The sequence below is a fragment of the Schistocerca americana genome, chromosome 8, assembly GCF_021461395.2.
Source record: "Schistocerca americana isolate TAMUIC-IGC-003095 chromosome 8, iqSchAmer2.1, whole genome shotgun sequence".
Taxonomy (NCBI): domain Eukaryota; kingdom Metazoa; phylum Arthropoda; class Insecta; order Orthoptera; family Acrididae; genus Schistocerca; species Schistocerca americana.
Genome location: NC_060126.1, coordinates 428,949,541 through 428,970,160, shown reverse-complemented (window position 1 = coordinate 428,970,160; position 20,620 = coordinate 428,949,541). Strand labels below are relative to the sequence as shown.

The window sequence follows — 20,620 nt, the reverse complement described above, 5'->3', positions numbered from 1 at the left end:
CAGAGTAGTGGATCATGACATATTGAAGTGTTAATTCACCTGATCGATCTCAATTCATGTGTGACAAAAGTGAACAGTCTCTATCATTGTCGCAGAGTGGAGCAGTATTGGCAGAGATGATACAAGTCATTAAGGCAGAGATGAGCCGCCAGCCTTGCCGCAGTGGTAGCACCGGTTACCCTCAGACCACCAAACTTAAGCTCTGTCGGGCTTGGATAGCGGTTGGATAGGTAATCATCATACAAAACTCAAATGGTCTTCCAACCTGTCTCATTTGTTAAGAAAAACTGGCACATAAGAAGAATAAAATTTGGAGAGGCACTTAACACCCAAACATGTGTAGTTTGGGAGTAAATATTCCGCTAGTGATATAAGAAAAAGCTGTTCAGGAACTTCAAATGAATAAAGAAAAATCAAGTTCGATATTTAATAACTGAGCACAATTTTCCAAGAATACTAATCTTGCAACTTTGTTATAAGTCAAGAGATTGGTAAGAGAGGAAAACCATACACAGGCAGTGAATACATAAAAAGTTGTTTTTTAAGTGCATCCAAAGAGTTGTTCCATAATTGTAAGAACAAGGAAAAATGTCATGTTATGTGTAGTTTATTTCACCTGTGGATCCTAAATAATAGCTTTTAGGATTGCTGCTACTCAAAGGTCAAACATGTGGTGAGGATACTGCAAATAGTGTCATTGTATGCTTGAACTTCGATAACATTGTTTCAATTGCAACAGGCGGGGCAAAAAGTATACGGGAGTGAGAAAATGATTTGCTTCTCTTTTCAAGGAAGGAATAAGCCACGAGATATTAGTTTATCATTGCATCATTTGTCAATAAGTGGTTTGTGCCCAGACATTCCCAGAAGAAATTGGGAGTGTTATGGACCTACTCATTCAGATGGTCAACACAATAATGGAAGGTATGCTGGTTTACAAGAGGATACATTTTAGCGTTTCACTTCCTATTATCAGAACTTAAAATATTCTCCTAGAAAAGGGAATTGACTATCCTGTATTAACACAAGCGCATTGGATCCAAAAATTCTGTTTTATGATAAGACATTACAGCTCATCTAAATGAGCTGAATCGTAAACTACAAGGGAATGGAAAAACAGTCTTTTCAGAGTTAGAAGACATAACTTAATTTGAAAATAAATTGTCTCTCTGGCACAAGATTTGGAGAGAGGAACGTTAATTCATTTCCCAAGTATTCTGAAATATCGGCAAGAAAATGACTTAAACATGAGAGAGACTTTCCTGCAGAGGTTTCAGGAGTTCAGCAAAAACAAAGGGTCATTAGCCTTTGTTAAAAATCCACTTAGTGCTCCCATTGATACTGAAATTGGCACTTTTGAAATGCAACTGCTAGAGCTAAAAAGCAAGGAATAATTGAGCTCCAAATCTGAGTGTCTTAATGCTGATTTGGCACAGTTAGAGAGACAAAAATGTAATATTAGTTCACGGTACAAATGGTCTGCTCTGACAGACCTAGAGGAGGAAGACATGGCAATTTTTAACACCTGAAAAAGTGCTATAGACTCATTCCATCTGTTAAAAAAAACTAGCATTTGCTGTTCTGTCACATTTCAGCTACACAAACTCATGTGAACAATCATTTTCAATCCATTTCCCTTTTTAAATTTTCTAACCTACCTGCCCAATTAAGGGATCTGACATTTCTGTACAAATTGTATATAGCCTTTCGCTCCCTGTATTTTACCCCTGCCACCTTTAGAATTTGAAAGAGAGTATTCCAGTCAACATTGTCAAAAGCTTTCTCTAAGTCTACAAATGCTAGAAACGTAGGTTTGCCTTTCCTTAATCTTTCTTCTAAGGTAAGTCGTAAGGTCAGTACTGCCTCACATGTTCCAATATTTCTACGGAATCCAAACTGATCTTCACTGAGATCAGCTTCTACTAGTTTTTCCATTCATCTATAAAGAATTCGCGTTAGTATTTTGCAGCTGTGACTTATTAAACTGATAGTTCGGTAATTTTCACATCTGTCAACACCTGCTTTCTTTGGGATTGGAATTATTATATTCTTCTTGAAGTCTGAGGGTATTTCGCCTGTCTCATACATCTTGCTCACCAGATGGTAGAGTTTTGTCAGGACTGGCTCTCCCAAGGCCGTCAATAGTTCTAATGGAGTGTTGTCTACTCCCGGGGCCTTGTTTCGACTCAGGTCTTTCAGTGCTCTGTCAAACTCTTCACGCAGTATCATATCTCCCATTTCATCTTCATCTTCATCTACATCCTCTTCCATTTCCATAATATTGTCCTCAAGTACATCGCCCTTGTATAGACCTTCTATATACTCCTTCCATCTTTCTCCTTTCCCTTCTTTGCTTAGAACTGGGTTTCCATCTCATACAAGTGGTTCTCCTTTCTCCAAAGGTCTCTTTAATTTTCCCCATTTTGCACTTCCTGTCAATCTCATTTTTGAGATGTTGGTATTCCTTTTTGCCTGCTTCATTTACAGCATTTTTATATTTTCTCCTTTCATCAATTAAATTCAATATTTCTTCTGTTACCCAAGGATTTCTACTAGCCCTCGTCTTTTTACCTACTTGATTCTCTGCTGCCTTCACTACTTCATCCCTCAAAGCTACCCATTCTTCTTCTACTGTATTTCTTTCCCCCATTCCTGCCATTTGTTCCCTTATGCTCTCCCTGAAACCTTCTTTTATGATTCTAGAACCAATTGTTAGCTATGATTAAGTTGTGCTCTGTGCAAAATTCTACCAGGCGGCTTCCTCTTTCATTTCTTTCCCCCAATCCATATTCACCTACTATGTTTCCTTCTCTCCCTTTTCCTACTCTCGAATTCCAGTCACCCATGAGTATTAAATTTTCGTCTCCCTTCACTACCTGAATAATTTCTTTTATCTCATCATACATTTCATCAATTTCTTCGTCATCTGCAGAGCTAGTTGGCATATAAACTTGTACTACTGTAGTAGGCGTGGGCTTCGTGTCTATCTTGGCCACAATAATGCGTTCATTATGCTGTTTGTAGTAGCTTACCCGCATTCCTATTTTTTTTTATTCATTATTAAACCTACTCCTGCATTACCCCTATTTGAGTTTGTATTTATAAACCTGTATTCACCTGCCCAAAGTCTTGTTCCTCCTGCTGCCGAACTTCACTAATTCACACAATATCTAACTTTAACCTATCCATTTCCCTTTTTAAATTTTCTAACCTACCTGCCCAATTAAGGGATCTGACATTTCACGCTCCGATCCGTAGAACGCCAGTTTTCTTTCTCCTGATAACGACATCCTCTTGAGCAGTCCCCGCCCGGAGATCTGAATGGAGGACTATTTTACCCAAGAGGACTCTCCTCTATACAAAGATAAAGGCAATCATGGTGATTGCAATCGCTACCATGGAATTTCACTGCTCAAAATCATTTGGAAAAGCATTTGACCATGTGATGCTGGGCAGAATGGAGGAGCTTGCCAAGCATGTGTACCCAGATTTTCAATGTGGGTTTTGAGCCACACCAATCTACTACTGGTATGGTCTTCACACACTGGCAAATTCAGGAAAAATGCCACAAACATAAGGTCCCACTGTTCATTGCTTTTATCGAGCTAAATAAGGGATTTGACACAGGCAGTAGGGAGGGACTGCATCTTTACTAGTGAAGGCAGAGTGTCCTCCAAAACTCTTGAAGATAATCAGGGCTTTTCACAACAATATGGAGGGTGCTGTAATATTGGAGGTAGCGTATCACATCCTTTTCTTATGCAAAGAGAGGTTCGTCAAGGCTGTGCACTCACCCCTACCTTGTTTGGCACATTCTTCCCATTACTCCTCTAAGTTGCTTTCAGCGAAACAAACCTGGGCATCCATCTACATACCAGGTCTGATGGTGAACTTGACAGCATCTCGTTGCTCAGATCCAAGCGCTATCATGAGGACTTATTTATAAGTAACCTTATCCACTGACAATGCAGCATTCATAGTGCATATTCAAGACAACCTTCCAAGGCTTAGGGACAAATCTGCTGCTGCATGCAAGCTCTTTCCCATGTTTGTGACTATAAAGAAGCCAGTGATTATGGTGCAAGAATACACAATATGCCTGCCATAAGATTAGAAGGCTCCTTGTTGAATGAAGTTGACCAATTCTGCTACCTCGGTGTCTGAAGATCTTTCTCCAGACTATGAAATAAATGCAAACACGTGCAAAGCAGTGAAAACTTTCAAAAAGCTCCACACAAGAGTATGGGACACCAAACACCTTATGGTGACCATAAAAAATGCTCAACTATAGGACATATGCTTAGCAGTCTCGTGCTGAAACCAGGACACTGTATGACAAGCAAGAGCAGAAGTTCAACACCTTCCATCTACAGTGCTTACAAAACATTCCAGGCATAACACGGAGGGACCATGTGATAAATGATATTGTCCTGCATGCTGCAAATCTACTGTGTATCACCACCACACTCAAGGAACGTCACATGTGGTGGCTAGGACACTTATATCATATGGACCACTCCCATCTTCCCCGACGCACACTACGTAGTGATATAGCACGTGCCAAGAGATGATCTGCTTTGCACTTTAAAGACTGCATCAAGTGCAATATGAACACATTTAACATTGGCTGTGAAAATGGGTAGAGCTTGCCAAAGAACACAGCAGACGGAAGAAACTCATCAAGGATGTCAGCAAGTTCCACGGCAGAGCCCATTTCAATAAATTAGCCGGGAATTGAGCATGTAGACAGGTGCCTCTGATGAACCACTCTTTTAGCGTGGTATACACTTGCCCCACCACATCTTGGCTACATGTGGACTCTCCCACTGGACTTCTGAGTCGCCAAAGAAAATGCCTGTGTGATGCTACTTGAACCTTCTGTTAGGAAGTATAGGCCACTAATGATGATAAGAATTTCTGAGCACTGCCAAAGTTGCAGACTTAAACATTGATAAAGTGGCAGCATCTACTAAGCTATCCTGGCAGTGTAGTAACAACACCCATGTGGCAGGCATAGGAGTCAAAGCATAGTAGAACTATGGGAGACTCGGACTGTGCATTCTCGTGCATGTAACTTTCTTTCGAATGTCAGTAGTGTTGAGTCGAGAGTCAACAGTTACATTCGCAACAACACAGTGAATTCTGATTGAAGCATCTGTATTGCTGTAATGAAAGTACATCTAAAAATGGAGTACAGTGGGCCTCCAAAATATATTAAGCTTTTACCAGAAATATCTGTGATTTACAGGTGTAACAACTTCCCCAGATAATTATTTTTGTAGCACATTAATTTTCAGAAGTTACGCTGGTGTGTGTGTTGTTAGCTGTTCTGTAGATACAATCAGATAAGTCTGAAAGGTGTGGATGCTGCAGTGGGACTTCAAAGATGCAAAACCAAGATGCTAGGTCTGCTGCACACTAGATCCATACACCCCTGCCCAGTTAAAACTACAGCTTTCTGATACAGACAGTTTACATGTGATACATTGCTGGTTAGGTTTGGACTATCATTATTTCCGATCACAGCATATTAATATGTTTTAATTCATTTGATATGAAAGAAAGGAACATGTCAAATTCAAGTACAATGCAAGAAGGCAGATCGAGTAGGTTACACAGTCAAAAGAGATACGCAATTCATGTTTTGCATCTTGTAAGAAGCACCCACAAAGGGAAATGAAGGAGAAATTAGGCTAGAATGTAGTGAACTGACTAAAGAAGCATTGCGAATGGCTAACACTATGTACATATACAACGATATGTCGAACTAAGGAATGATAGACTTCATTAGCCACACTACAACTGCATTAGAAAATGATGATGAAACAAAAATAAAAACTTAATATCTACTAGGTGATTCAAAATACTTCATCTTTTTACAAACATTAATACACTATGTGATCAAAAGTATCTGGACACCCCCAAAAACATATGTTTTTCATATTAGCTGCATTGTGATGCCGCCTACTGCCAGGTACTCCATATCAGTGACCTCAGTAGTCATTATACATCATGAGAGAGCAGAATGGGGCACTCTGCAGAACTCAAGGACTTCGGACTTGGTCAGGTGATTGGGTGTCACTCACGTCATATGTCTGTACACAAGATTTCTGCACTCCCGAACATCCCTAGGCCCACTGTTTCCAATGTGATAGTGAAGTGGAGACGTGAAGGAACACGTACAGCATGAAAGTGTACAGGCCGACCGTGTCTGTTGACTAATAGAGACCTTTGACAGTTGAAGAGGGTCGTAATGTGTAATAGGCAGATATCTATCCAGACCATCACACAGCAATTCCAAACTGCATCAGGATCCATTTCAAGTACTATGACAGTGAGGCGGGAGGTGAGAAAACTTGAATTTCATGGCCGAGCGGTTGCTCATAAGCCACACATCAGGCTGGTAAATGCCAAACAATGCCTCGTTTTGTGTAAGGAGCATAAACATTGGACAATTGAACAGTGCAAAAACACTGTGTGGAGTAACGAATCACGGTGCACGATGTGGCGATCCGATGGCAACATGTGGGTATGGCGAGTGCCCGGTGAACGTCATCTGCCAGTGCGTGTAGTGCCAACAGTAAAATTTGGAGGCGGTAGTGTTGTGGTGTGGTCGTGGTTTTCATGGAGGGGGCTTGCAACCCTTGTTATTTTTTGTGGCACTATCACAGTACAGGCCTACATTGATGTTTTAAGCACCCTCTTGTTTCCCTGTTGAAGAGCAATTCGGGGATGGCAACTGCATCTTTCAACACGACCGAGCATCTGATCATAACGCACGGCCTGTGGCGAGTAGTTACATGACAACAACATCCCTGTAATGGACTGACCTGCACAGAGTCCTGACCTGAATCCTATAGAACACCTTTGGGATGTTTTGGAATGCCGACTTCATGCCAGACCTCACCAACTGACATCGATACCACTCCTCAGTGCAGCACTCCGTGAAGAATGGGCTGCCACTTCCCAAGAAACCTTCCAGCAACTGATTGAATGTTTGCCTGTGAGAGTGGAAGCTGTCATCAAGGTGAAGGGTGGACCAACACCATATTGAATTCCAGCATTACCGATGGAGGGCGCCACGAACTTTTAAGTCATTTTCAGCCATGTGTCCGAATACTTTTGATCACATAGTGTATAAGAATGACATTACTTAAATTTGACTATTCACATGAAAGTTTACATATTTTAAATGCATTCTCCAAGAACTGCACAGTTAATAATCACAAGATAGCTGAATATATTCCACAAAAAGCAAGATGTCCTGTGTCACCTAGTTTACCACAACTGTAACTTCGTTTCTTAGTTCATCTAGTGTTGTTGATCAATGGGGCATATAAAAGCTGTGTCCATTTCATGTTACTTTGAATGTTACACCTAGATATTTAATAGAAATGACTACCAAGCAGCACGTCACTAATACTGTATTCCAACATTACATGAACAATCTCCCTACAGTAACTCAACACTAACACTTTCCTGTACACTACAGCACAGTCAGCAAACAGACGCAAATTGCTGCTCACCAAATCCATTAAATTATTTTAGTACATGGAGAATAACATTTAATTACTTCCAGAAGCCAATAAACTCTCATTAGTAAAACTTTAAATCTTAGTAACAATGAAGGAAAAAGATAGGCTGCTACTTACTGTAGAGATGACATATTAAGCTGCAGACAGGTATGATCAAAAGACACTTACACATTAGCTTTCGGTCACACCCTTGATCAGAAAAAGAGAAACACACACACACACACACACACACACACACACACACACACACACATTCACACAAGCATGCATACCTCATGCACACATGCCCGCCATCTCTGGCAGTCGGACCAAAATGCTGGCAAGCTGTCATTTTTACTCAGGTAATTGATGTGAAAAAGTTTCCAAAGTGATTATGGCCACATGATGGGAACCAACAGGCTTTGAACAGAGAATGGTACTTGGAGCTGGACACATGGGACATTCCATTTCGGAAATCTTTACAGAACTCAATGTTCTGAGATCCACAGAGTCAAGAGTGCACCGAGGACACCGAATTTCAGGGATTGCCTCTCACAATGGACAATGTAGTAGCCAAAGGCCTTCACTTAACGACTGAGAGCAATGGCATTTGTGTAGAATTGTCAGTGCTAACAGACAAGTAACACTGCATGAAATAACTACAGAAATCAATGTGGGACATACGACAAACATTTCAGTTAGGATAGTGTGGCGAAATTCAGTGCTAATGGGCTATGGCAGCATACAACCGATGCAAGTGGCTTTGCTATCAGCACAACATTGTCTGCAGCACCTCTCCCGGGCTCATGACCATGTCGGTAGGGACCCTAGAAGACTGGAAAGCTGTGATATGGTCAGATGAGTCCTGATTTCCATTGGTGAGAGCTGACGGCAGGGTTCGAGTGTGGCACAGATGCCCACAAAGCCATGGATCCAATTCGTCACCAATGCACTGTGCAAGCTGGTGCTGGTTCCATAATGGCGTGGGCTGTGTTTACATGGTATGGATTGAGGCCACTGGTCCAAGTGAACCAATCATTGACAGGAAATGGTTGTGTTTGGCTACTTGGAACCATTTGCAGCTACGTTTCCTGATATCATGTCACCAGGCCACAACTGTTCGTGAATGGTTTGAAGAACATTCTGGACAGTTCGAGCAAATGATGTGGCCACTCAGATGACCTGACATGAATCCCATCGATCATTTATGGGACATAATCGAGAGGTCGGTTCCTGCACTGGCAACACTTTCACATTTATGGACGGCTACAGAGGCAACATAGCTCAATATTTCTGCATGGCACTTGCAACAACTTGTTGAGTCCACGACACATCGAGCTGCTGCACTATGCCAGGCAAAAGGGAATCCAATACGATATTAGGAGGTATCCCATGACTTTTGTCACCTCAGTTTATCAAACACAAATGTGGCAATAAAACTTTAAATAATGGCATAAATGGTTGGTCTTCTGGGCCCGAAAGTTTTCAAAGTGGCTGCATAGTCTTCGTCCTAATGCCTTTGACACATTTTGTTGTCGGCAGACACTTGTTTGTGCACTGTATTTTGTTGTTACAAATGGTGCATCCTCTTTGCAACTTAAGTTTTATTTTGGTGTTATTTTCTCATTTGTAGTGGGCTAAAGTAAAATTTTTTGTTAAGAGTGTGTGTTCTTACCAGTCAAAACTACAAAAAATTAACTGAAAACTAAAACAATACAAAAGTTCCCAGAATACTAAAAAATTCCCAGGTTTTCCCCAGATTTCCCAGTTATCCCTCGGCATATACACCTCGAAACTGCGTGCAGCACTAAGAAAACAGAATGAAACAGAAGGCAAAAAATACTTGTGTTTGTGTAAAAGATTTGTTCACAGGAACAAAAAGCCAGTTCTGTAAGAAGAGCAGTAAACAATTTAAAAAAGTTTGGTGATTACTGTCTTCCAATTACAATTAGCCAGAATAACGAGAAATGGGATAATCTAGTAAGCTACTGTATTTACGCAACCAGTAACAACTGAAAAACCAAGGAATAAACAACAAAAGCTGTTCATCAAATATACAAGTTCCTTGACACTGTAATGTACTACCATTACTTTTTTGATAGCTACTTTGTGGTGAAGTAGCAATGTCGCCACACCAGCTGACCCCCCCCCCCCCCCCCCCATTTTCCAAAGCCCAGTGCCCCAGGAATGATGTTGGGGTACTGGTGCTTGATTTGGTGTCCAACCCTCATAACAACAGCCCAAAGAGGTTCTGGCATGGTAACACTTCTGGAGTCAATGCGAAACCCTCTGCATCACTCGGTGCTGTCGGATTGTCTTGTGTCAGTGTAGAATTGATGAATCGGTGTTGTGGCAGTTCCTCCATGCTAGATACGACAGCTTCAATTGGTCTACAGAGACTTGTCGTGTCGACTGTCCTGGTCAATTTGAAGTGTTTGTGTCCCTCGAAAGTACCTTGTAGTCCCAGTATATGGTTGGTGTAATGGCAGGCAAACTGTATCATCTCAGAGATTGGTGTGCGAGGCAGTATGTATATCCTTGGGAATGAAAATCCATCTTTATCCACGTCCGACTGGTGCGTTTGCACGCAAACATCTCCTGTATGTGCTGAGCTGCCATTTGTTAATTCTGGTGTTGAGGTCTGAACTGTTGGCAGACTTATGAGCTTCCCCAACATTCTCAACTGCTCCCCGTGGACAATTTGAGCTGCCGAGCACTGTAAATAACCACTGATTGTATGTGCACAACCAGCAATACCAGCGGTAGTGCCTCCAACATGTAGATGAAGAAAACATCAGTGCAGACTTTCCACCATCCCATTACTCTCCGGGTGACAGCTAGTAGTGCGCAGATGGTTGCAATCACATAGCTGTAGCATTTCTGCAAAAACGTATGATTCAAACTGATGTCCATGATCCGTTGTAACTGAGTGAGAAATACCAAATCTCAAAACCGTCCAGTCACTAATGCCTTCCCCAGTGTCTCCCCTGAGATGTCTGGTACAGAAGTAGCCTCTGGCATATCAAGACCTGACCTATGACTAATCAGATAACAATAGCCATGTGCATGTGGAAAAATCTGATCAATGGTGTTGGTAACAGCGTAATTGGTGTAAAAGCTTGTTAACAAACTTTGCTGCGACAGCACTCGAGCCATGAGCATGCTCAAATTCTCCAGTCCTTCTGTAGATGTAAGTTCCCTGGTGCACAAGTCATTTAGAACTGTATTATCTCGCTGCTCTCCACCCGAGGTACTGCTTGTAGACTAGCACAAATCCAAGATAGACAATCCACTACAATCCTTGCCGGAAAGGTGCCAATCGGTTGTACGAGGGCTGTTTTTTTTTTTTCCAAACCTCTGATTGGCTGTACATAAAAGAAAAATGTACAGAAAATAATAATTTGATTACCAAAAGTACAGTAAAGTCTTAACTTATTTTTCTACATAATCGCCAAAACGATTGAGGCATTTGTCATACCGTGACACAAGCTTTTCGCTGCCTTCCTCGAAGAATGTTGCCGCCAGTGAGGACAGGTAAGTCTTGACAGCGTCCTGAAGTTCTTTGTTAATAGCGAAGCGCTGCCCACCTAACCATGACTTCAGTTCTCGGAACAGGTGATAATCACTTGGTGCTAGGTCCGGGCTGTACGGTGGATGTTCAAAAACTTCCCATTTAAACTTTTTGAGGAGGTCTTTTGTCATGTTGGCACTGTCTGGTAGGGTGTTTTCATGGATCAAAACAACGCCAGATGAAAGCATTCCTCTGTGTTTGTTTTGAATGGCTCTGCGGAGACGACGTAAAGTTTCACAATAAACTTCCTTGGTTATCGTCATAGCTTGCTCCATAAAGTCCACCAGCAGCACTCCTTTATGGTCCCAAAACACAGGGGCCATTGTTTTTCTTTTCGTCAGTGAATGTTTAAACTTTTTTGTCTTGCTCGAGGAAGCTGTGTGCATCCACTGCTTTGATAGTTCCTTTGTTTCAGGATTGTCATAGAGGACCCACGTTTCATCGCCAGTAACAATCGACTTCAAAAAAACGTTTCCCTCATTGGCGTAACGTGTGAGAAACAATAATGCTGACGTCATCCTTTGCGTTTTGTGGTCGGTACTCAGCATTTTTGGGATCCAAATGCACATAATTTCCGACAGCCTAGGTCTTGAGTCACAGTTGTGTACAAAGCAGACCTTGAAATGTCTGGAAATTCATCAGACAGTTCGCTAATTGTAAACCTTCGTTTGCATCTCACCACCTGATCAACACGCTCAACGAGGCCTACAGTGGCGACATTTGCGACCTTGTCCACCTTCATCATGGACGTCTGTTCGTCGTCCTCTAAATTTTCGACACCATTCCCGAACACTACCATCACTCATAACGCTGTTACCATGCATGTTGCTCATTCTGCAATGGGTTTCCGCAGCACTACATCCTTCTGCTTGCAGAAAACGGATTACACTTCGTAACTCACATTTGGTGGGAGCATTGAGCGTAACGGCCATGTTTACACGGACGTAGCTCGGCTACGACTGACACACTGCAGCTGAAAACGGCAGAGGTTGTGGTAGGGGAGCAGTGCAATCGCATGACGTGCAGGTACGGCCCCTCCCTACTTCTTACACTTGTTTGGATGGACGATTGGAGGTTGAAAAAAACAGCCCTCGTATATTGTGCTATATACTCTGCTTGTCTGAACTGTTGTGGTGAGTCATTACCTGTGGCATGTTGGAAGGAGGACATTAATAGTTTGTAAACTGCGGAGATCGTAAAATGTCTGCTTTCTACTGATGGTTGAAAGTGTTTAATGGGCGTGTAGATTGCCAATTTCCGATCAATGGCAATCCATTCTTTTTGTTGCAGCGTGAGGCTATGTGAATAAAAGGCGAGTGTTTGCCACCTGCATTCCATCTTTTGCTGCAACACAGCTCCTATGATACTTTGACTTGCATCCACCATGATGGCCAACATCATCATCATCATCATCATCATCATCATCATTTAAGACTGATTATGCCTTTCAGCGTTCAGTCTGGAGCATAGCCCCCTATAAAATTCCTCCATGATCCCCTATTCAGTGCTAACATTGGTGCCTCTTCTAATGTTAAACCTATTACTTCAAAATCATTCTTAACCGAATCCAGGTACCTTCTCCTTGGTCTGCCCTGACTCCTCCTACCCTCTACTGCTGAACCCATGAGTCTCTTGGGTAACCTTGCTTCTCCCATGCGTGTAACATGACCCCACCATCTAAGCCTGTTCGCCCTGACTGCTACATCTATAGAGTTCATTCCCAGTTTTTCTTTGATTTCCTCATTGTGGACACCCTCCTGCCATTGTTCCCATCTACTAGTACCTGCAATCATCCTAGCTACTTTCATATCCGTAACCTCAACTTTGTTGATAAGGTAACCTGAATCCACCCAGCTTTCGCTCCCATACTACAAAGTGGGTCGAAAGATTGAACGCTGCACAGATAACTTAGTCTTGGTACTAACTTCCTTCTTGCAGAAGAGAGTAGATTGTAGCTGAGCACTCACTGCATTAGCTTTGCTACACCTCGCTTCCAGTTCTTTCACTATGTTGCCGTCCTGTGAGAATATGCATCCTAAGTACTTGAAACCGTCCACCTGTTCTAACTTTGTTCCTCCTATTTGGCACTCAATCCGTTTATATTTCTTTCCCATTGACATTACTTTCATTTTGGAGATGCTAATCTTCATACCATAGTCCTTACATTTCTGATCTAGCTCTGAAATATTACTTTGCAAACTTTCAACCGAATCTGCCATCACAACTAAGTCATCCGCATATGCAAGACTGCTTATTTTGTGTTCACATATCTTAATCTCACCCAGCCAGTCTATTGTTTTCAACATATGATCCATAAATAATATGAACAACAGTGGAGACAGGTTGCAGCCATGTCTTACCCCTGAAACTACTCTGAACCATGAACTCAATTTACCGTCAACTCTAACTGCTGCCAGACTATCCATGTAAAGACCTTTAATTGCTTGCAAAAGTTTGCCTCCTATTCCATAATCTCGTAGAACAGACAATAACTTCCTCCTAGGAACCCGGTCATATGCCTTTTCTAGAACTATAAAGCATAGATACAATTCCCTGTTCCACTCATAACACTTCTCCATTATTTGCCGTAAGCTAAAGATCTGGTCCTGACAACCTCTAAGAGGCCTAAACCCACACTGATTTTCATCCAATTGGTCCTCAACTAATACTCGCACTTTCCTTTCAACAATACCTGAGAAGATTTTACCCACAACGCTGATTAAAGAGATACTTCTGTAGTTGTTACAATCTTTTCTGTTTCCATGTTTAAAGATTGGTGTGATTACTGTTTTTGTCCAGTCTGATGGAACCTCTCCCGACTCCCAGGCCATTTCAATTATCCTGTGTAGCCATTTAAGACCTGACATTCTACTGTATTTGATGAGTTCCATCTTAATTTCATCCACCCCAGCTGCTTTATAACACTGCAATCTATTGACCATTTTCTCCACTTCCTCAAATGTGATCCTATTTCCATCATCATTCCTATCCCATTCTACCTCGAAATCTGAAACGTTACTGATCGTATTTTCACCTACTTTGAGCAACTCTTCAAAATATTCCCTCCATCTGCCCAAGGCACCCACAGGATTCACCAGCAGTTTTCCTGACCTGTCCAAAATACTTGTCATTTCCTTCTTACTTCCCTTTGAAGACTGCTAATTACATTCCAGAATGGTTTTCCAGCAGCTTGACCCATAGTCTCCAACCTGTTTCCAAAGTCTTCCCAAGATTTCTTCTTGGATGCTACAATTATCTGTTTGGTTTTGTTTCTTTCTTCAACATAACTTTCTCTGTCTACCTGACTTCTAGTATGTAGCCATTTTTGATACGCCTTCTTTTTCCTTTTACAGGCTGCCTTGACTGTGTCATTCCACCAAGCTGTTTGCTTCATCCTACTTTTACACACTACTGTTCCAAGACATTCTTTAGCCACTTCTAGTACTGTGTCCCTGTACCTTGTCCATTCCTTTTCCAATGACTGTAATTGACTACATTCAACTAACTGGTACCTTTCTGGGATCGCTGTTATGTACTTGTACCTGATTTCCTTATCCTGAAGTTTCTCCACTCTTATCCTCCTACATATGGACCTGACCTCCTGCACTTTCGGCCTCACAATCCCAATTTCACTGCAGATTAAATAATGATCAGTGTCATCAAAGAATCCCCTGAATACACGTGTGTCCCTCACAGCCTTCCTGAATTCCTGATCTGTTATTATATAGTCAATGACAGAGCTGGTTCCCCTGCCTTCCCAAGTATACCGGTGAATGTTCTTATGTTTAAAAAAGGAGTCTGTGATTACTAAGCCCATACTGGCACAGAAATCCAAGAGTTGTTTCCCGTTCCTGTTTGCCTCCATATCCTCTCCAAATTTACCCATAACCTTTTCAAACCCTTCTGTTCGATTTCCAATCCTGGCATTAAAATCACCCATGAGCAGAACACTGTCCTTGTCCTTTACTCTAACAACTACATCACTGAGTGCCTCATAAAAACTATCCATCTTATCTTGATCTGCCCCTTCATAATGCGAATATACTGACACAATCCTAATTTTCTTGCTAGACACTGTCAAATCTATCCACATCAGTCGTTCGTTTACATACCTTATTGCAACTACGTTGGGTTCCATTTCTTTCCTGATGTAAAGCCCTACACCTCATTGTGCTATTCCTGCTTTGACTCCTGACAGGTAGACCTTGTATTCTCCCACTTCCTCTTCTTTCTCACCCCTTACCCGAATGTCACTAACAGCTAAAATGTCCAGCCCCATCTAACTTGCAGCCTCTGCCAGCTCTACCTTCTTCCCAGAGTAGCCCCCATTGATATTAATAGCTCCCCATCTCATTACCATTTGTTTGCCAAGTCGTATCTTAGGAGTCCTTGGTTTGTCAGTTAGAGGTGGGACTCCGTCACCTCCAAAGGTCCGAGGCATTTTGCTCTGATTGTTGCCAGCATCATATTTAAAGTACCAGGGAAGCAGGTTGCTAGCCTTACTTGCCCCGAGTCCCATTGGGTTTTACCCCTAATGGTTGAGGGACTAACCGGTGGATTTGGTAGTCTTAGCCGTATGAGCACAAAGGTGACCACTACTCAGAATATGTCCGAGATGCCCAGCCTTATTCCAAAGTAACTGGTATCCCGACTGTCGGGACCACTTACTTGGCCACTCATACGTTGCCCGTAGTTCATGAACTAGGACATGACTACAGGAACCCACACCATGAACCATGATGGCCAATGGAGTGTTAATTCGTGGATGAGCCAATTGTGCCACTTGCGCCATACAATGCTCGATTGTGAGAAACTTCACTTACCGGCAAGCAAGATACTTTCCAATGCCAGCCATGTGTTTGCCTGCAAGCAACATGGTAAACAGTTTCTGCTATCTTGCCAGCCCCAGAACGTGTCATCAATAGAATTTTACCATCCCTAAAAATCGATGTAAATCCTTATAAGTTGTCGGTAGGGGCATATTCTTTACTGCCTTGACCCATACCGCCAGCAGTGCCATCCGGCTGAAGAGATGACGTACCCTAGGAAGTGCACTTCTCATTTCTGAATACACACTTATCAGGATTAACTATTATGCCAAATTCTTGCAGAGGCTGAAAAAGCTGCCACAAAGGTAACGCATGTTCTTTAGCTGTTGACGCAAACGTGAAAATATCATCCATGTAACAGTAGAAAAATGGCAGTCCCTTTAATACTTTGTGTATAAAATGCTGCCATGTTTGTGCAGCGTTTCTCAACCCAAAAGGGAAAAATCTGTACTGAACAAGGTTGAAATGTTTTTTACTTTGATTTTTTGTATATCACCAGCTGATATCAGAATTTGTAAATCAGCCTTTGTACAGTCAACTACGCTAAACAACTGATCTTGGGCGACAGCACTGTTAAAGTCTGTTATGTTTTGCACCAGGCAAGAACCAGGTATTGTCCACATACTGAGTGCTCTATAGTATCTGCACAATCGTCATGCTCCATCTTTCTTTCCCATCATGTATAAGGGAGATATTCAAGGCCTGTCTGATCTACCTACTTTCTATCTGCTTTCGGAGCTCTTCAAACCCGGCCTGTGCCACCGTTAATTTGTCTGGTGGATGTCTCCTTGGACTATCTGCAATGGGCTGGTCTGGCATCATGCGGATGTAGTGCCTTGCTGACTGTCTGAATCCCCTCTTGGTAGTGAATTTGCAGGAGAGTGATGGGAATTCTTGTATTATCCCATCAAAGTGCTCATCCGCATATGCTGCAGTATGCAAAAAGCCTTCAATCCGTCAGACATCATATTGTGTCAACATGTTTGCTGGATCTGAACTGCGATTCAATGTACTCATAATTAACCACCTGTTGACTAGATCTGGCAACAGGTCAAAATGTGACAAAGTATGGGGTCAGTGAGATTTGCAACAAAGAATGTCCACGTGGGCTTGAATGAAAAGCTGAAGTCCAGTGTCTATCTCTATTCTCCACAGGTTTTGATGGCCGTCTCATTTACTGTTGTGTGTCCATATTGCGTCAATATGATAGGCCTGACATTTAGTACTTTTAGACAGACATTCACATCAGAACCAGAATCCACCAAAAAATTCTTGCTGGAAATGTGGTCGTTTACAAATAATGTCTGTGATTTACCCCTGCGTCAATGCTGCATTTGTCAACAGTCTCTGCACCTTCTTCTGTGGACGCCCAAGCTGCTGGTGTCTGACATTGGCATCATTTAACATACGCCCATGGCGTTTGGGGAACTGCAGTTTGTAGTACAGTAATCTGAGACTTCCCCAAAATGCCTTTGATACCAACAATATTGACCCATAGCCATCTCGGATGTGCGTTGCTCATCTTTCTTGTGCACGGTCCGCTTCTCGAGTGTGTGCTCATAATGGCATTGTACCTTGTACTGCTATTCCAATAATTTTAGATTCATGAGTGCCATTTGTTCCTCCAACTGTTCTACTCTTTGTTTTTGCATCGGCTCCTCTGTATGCTGTCCGCATGACTTGCTGATGGCTTGTGTCAATTCTGTGCCTCTTCCTCGATCATTATTACTTTTGTTTCTGATAGTGGCGGATGGGGAAACTTCCATCAGGCTATTCACTATGACATCTGCCTTCTCCACTAGCTCTCATAGCAACAAACTTTGATATGTGACTATTGTTGTGTGAATGTTCACAGTCAACTTGCATAGCCGAAGCATGCGCAATGACTGTTCAGGTAACAAATCTGGCCCTGCAAATGCATGTAAGGCCCACATCACTTGAAACGGAGATCGGTTGCTCACTGGTTCATCGTTAAAGGCTTCTGTAGTCTGAGTTCCGGCAACAACGTATATCATTGCATGAGTGCCTCCTTTGATGCTATGTGTCAATGCTGCAATAGGACATCATCTATTTCCTCTATCACGGTGCCTTCTAAATGTCTCATCGTGATGATGCACTTATTTTTGTTTGTAAGTACGCCATGTTGTCGGAAGAGATGCTCAACATGCATAAACCCAGTTGTTGGGCAGTCGGTCCACAATGGCAGAAGCTTGACATGCCCCAGATGATTCATCGAACTTTCAGCTTGACGAATAAGTTCCACTTTGACTATTATTGCAGTTGTTTGTGCAATGCATCATTCATTCATTCTCTTGGAGAAAAAATATATAGGTTGAATAGGTCAATTGTGCCGTTTTTTAGCAACTGTAATAGAAGTCTTTTATTACAGTTGCTAAATATGGCAATTAGCCTATTCAACTTGTATGTGTGCAACTACAGAACATCAAAAAAAGAAAAAGGAAAAAAAAAAAATAAAATAAAATAAAAAATATTCGTTTACGACAAATCATGTCTGGGTCACCACTTTGGTTGTCACAATTAGTCAGAATAACCAGAATGAGATAATCTAGTATGGTACTTTCTTTAACGCATAGTAACAACTAAACAAGCAAGGAATGAACAATAAAAGCTCTTCACCAAAAGTACAAGTTCCTTGACACCATAACACACTACTCTTACTTCTCTGGTTGTTGCTTTGCGGCGAAATACAAATGTCACCACAGTTGCAACATAGATAATAGTAAGGCACATGCATCTTTAGCTATGGAAGTAAAAACTACCCTTTTTTTAGGAACACTTTCTGTAAAGAACCCACAATAAAAATATAATCTTGTCTGCAGGTGATTGCTGCACCTATGTGTACATTAATAACCTAGTAAATGTTCAATGTTCCAAATAATGCCATAACAGTTTAGAGAATCATGCCAATGACATATAAATGTAAACTCACAAAAGCTGAAAGTTTTACCATGAATTACCGGACCTAATAACAGAAATACCACTGGTGATGCTACACCAGTGCTAAAACATGTTTTGTAAATAAAAAGAAAAATCAGGGTTCAACATCCCATCAACAATGAGGTCATTAGAGATGGAGCACAGGTTCAGATTGTTTCAAATATGGGGAAGGAAATCAGGTGTGCCCTTTCAAATGCACTATCCCCAGTACTCGCCCAAAGTGACTTAGGGAAATCGCAGAAACTGACTCTCATCCTCACAAATGCAAGTCTAGTGTTCTGGTTTTGGAAAACATAAAAAGTATTTTTCCGAAATTGGTCATAACAGTCAACATTCATACTCTTCATTATTATAACCACAAAGCTAATTAAGAAATTTTATAATGCCCTTCCTGGCCATAAATAAATAAAAAAACATAAAAACACATACACATTGCAAAAGAAAGAGCAATACGTGGTAAGTTTGGTACAGCTTTTTCTCTTTCAAAACAACACTGCAGTGCAAGAAGAGCTGCACTACACGTCACACTAATTTAAATAATTAGAACAAAACAGTAAGAAAATTCTTGGCAGAAAAATTTAAGAGATTTCAATTATTATTAACAACTTCATCACAATACCTTGACCCAGTCAATATTATCCAACCAGCTATCACGAATCACCTTTCCCTCCTTCTTCCAGTGATAATTTCCTTGTGTATCAAAATGTCCCTCTTCTAACTCTTCTTTCATGTTGAAAGGTGTAATGCGTACATCTCCATCAAATGTTGCTGTTCCTTCTTCCTGACCTGCACACAGTATTACATTCACAGACCACAGTATTATTTGAAATTCTATGCTCAGGTAGTGATTTATAAACCATGTAACACATCAGTCAACGAAATATGACTTCAAGGAAGACTGCAGCATCCTTTACAAATAGTGAATTTGCTGCAACCAAAATTTCCTTTTTAAGTGCACTTTTAGAGCCAACATTTGACATCATCTACAAACTTTAAGGGTATGAAACACTTAGCTTTTATTGAAAGATACTTCTAAGACATCATCACAGCATTTTGTTCTGTTAAACACATCAGTAAAGTAACATTTAATAAGTTATAGTAGTCAGAAAGGTTCAGTTCATTTAAGTATCAATTTTCATACTGACTTAGGGTGTTATTTAAATAATGTTTTATGTAAGGTTTTTTAAAGAAGCGGAAAAATAAAACAACAGTGTGCCCCTCCCCTTTCTATTGAAATTAGTTTTATACCCAAAAAAACTACATACCATACAACATTTAAAAGTAAGCAACTAAACAAGCAAGCTATAGAGATACGTAAAACTATGTATACTCAACCTTCAATATCATCTTCTGCCATGACATCATAAGTACTTTCTTCAATGTCATCATCATCTTCATCAGAATCAAGTGTATGTTTCTTGTTTCCACTGTCTGGCTTATCTCTCCAGTCAGTTTCCAGTTCCTCTTCCAATTTCGGCTCTGACATTTTGCAGTAAGTCTCACAAGCAGGTATGAAACTAATGAAGGTTATAGTTCAGTACAGTAACCTGAAAAAACATCATTATTACTTAATCACTCTCATCATCATTGAAATATACCAAGTGTAGCAAGAAGCTAAATTTTTACTAATAATACCAGAGATCGGGAGGGCTCGGTAGTCTTATTACACACTGTCAGTCTGCAAATGAGCTTCCAATATTATATATACCAAATATTGTCTTAGGAGAAGAAGTGGTTTCACACTGCCG

At 41.2% G+C, this 20,620-nt stretch overlaps 1 protein-coding gene across 2 annotated transcripts in view; it reads right to left on the bottom strand.

Annotated features, from left to right (window-relative positions):
* LOC124545296 (CD2 antigen cytoplasmic tail-binding protein 2 homolog) overlaps positions 1 to 20,620 on the bottom strand; it is an 84,770-nt gene that overhangs the window by 34,399 nt on the left and 29,751 nt on the right. For both annotated transcript variants that reach the window (XM_047124192.1, XM_047124191.1), the window contains 2 exons: positions 20,208 to 20,419; positions 19,492 to 19,658 (listed from right to left, as the gene is read on the bottom strand). In XM_047124192.1, the coding sequence (XP_046980148.1) occupies positions 19,492 to 19,658; positions 20,208 to 20,358 (318 nt within the window). In that variant the 5' untranslated portion in view covers positions 20,359 to 20,419. The remainder of the gene's footprint in view (positions 1 to 19,491; positions 19,659 to 20,207; positions 20,420 to 20,620) is intronic.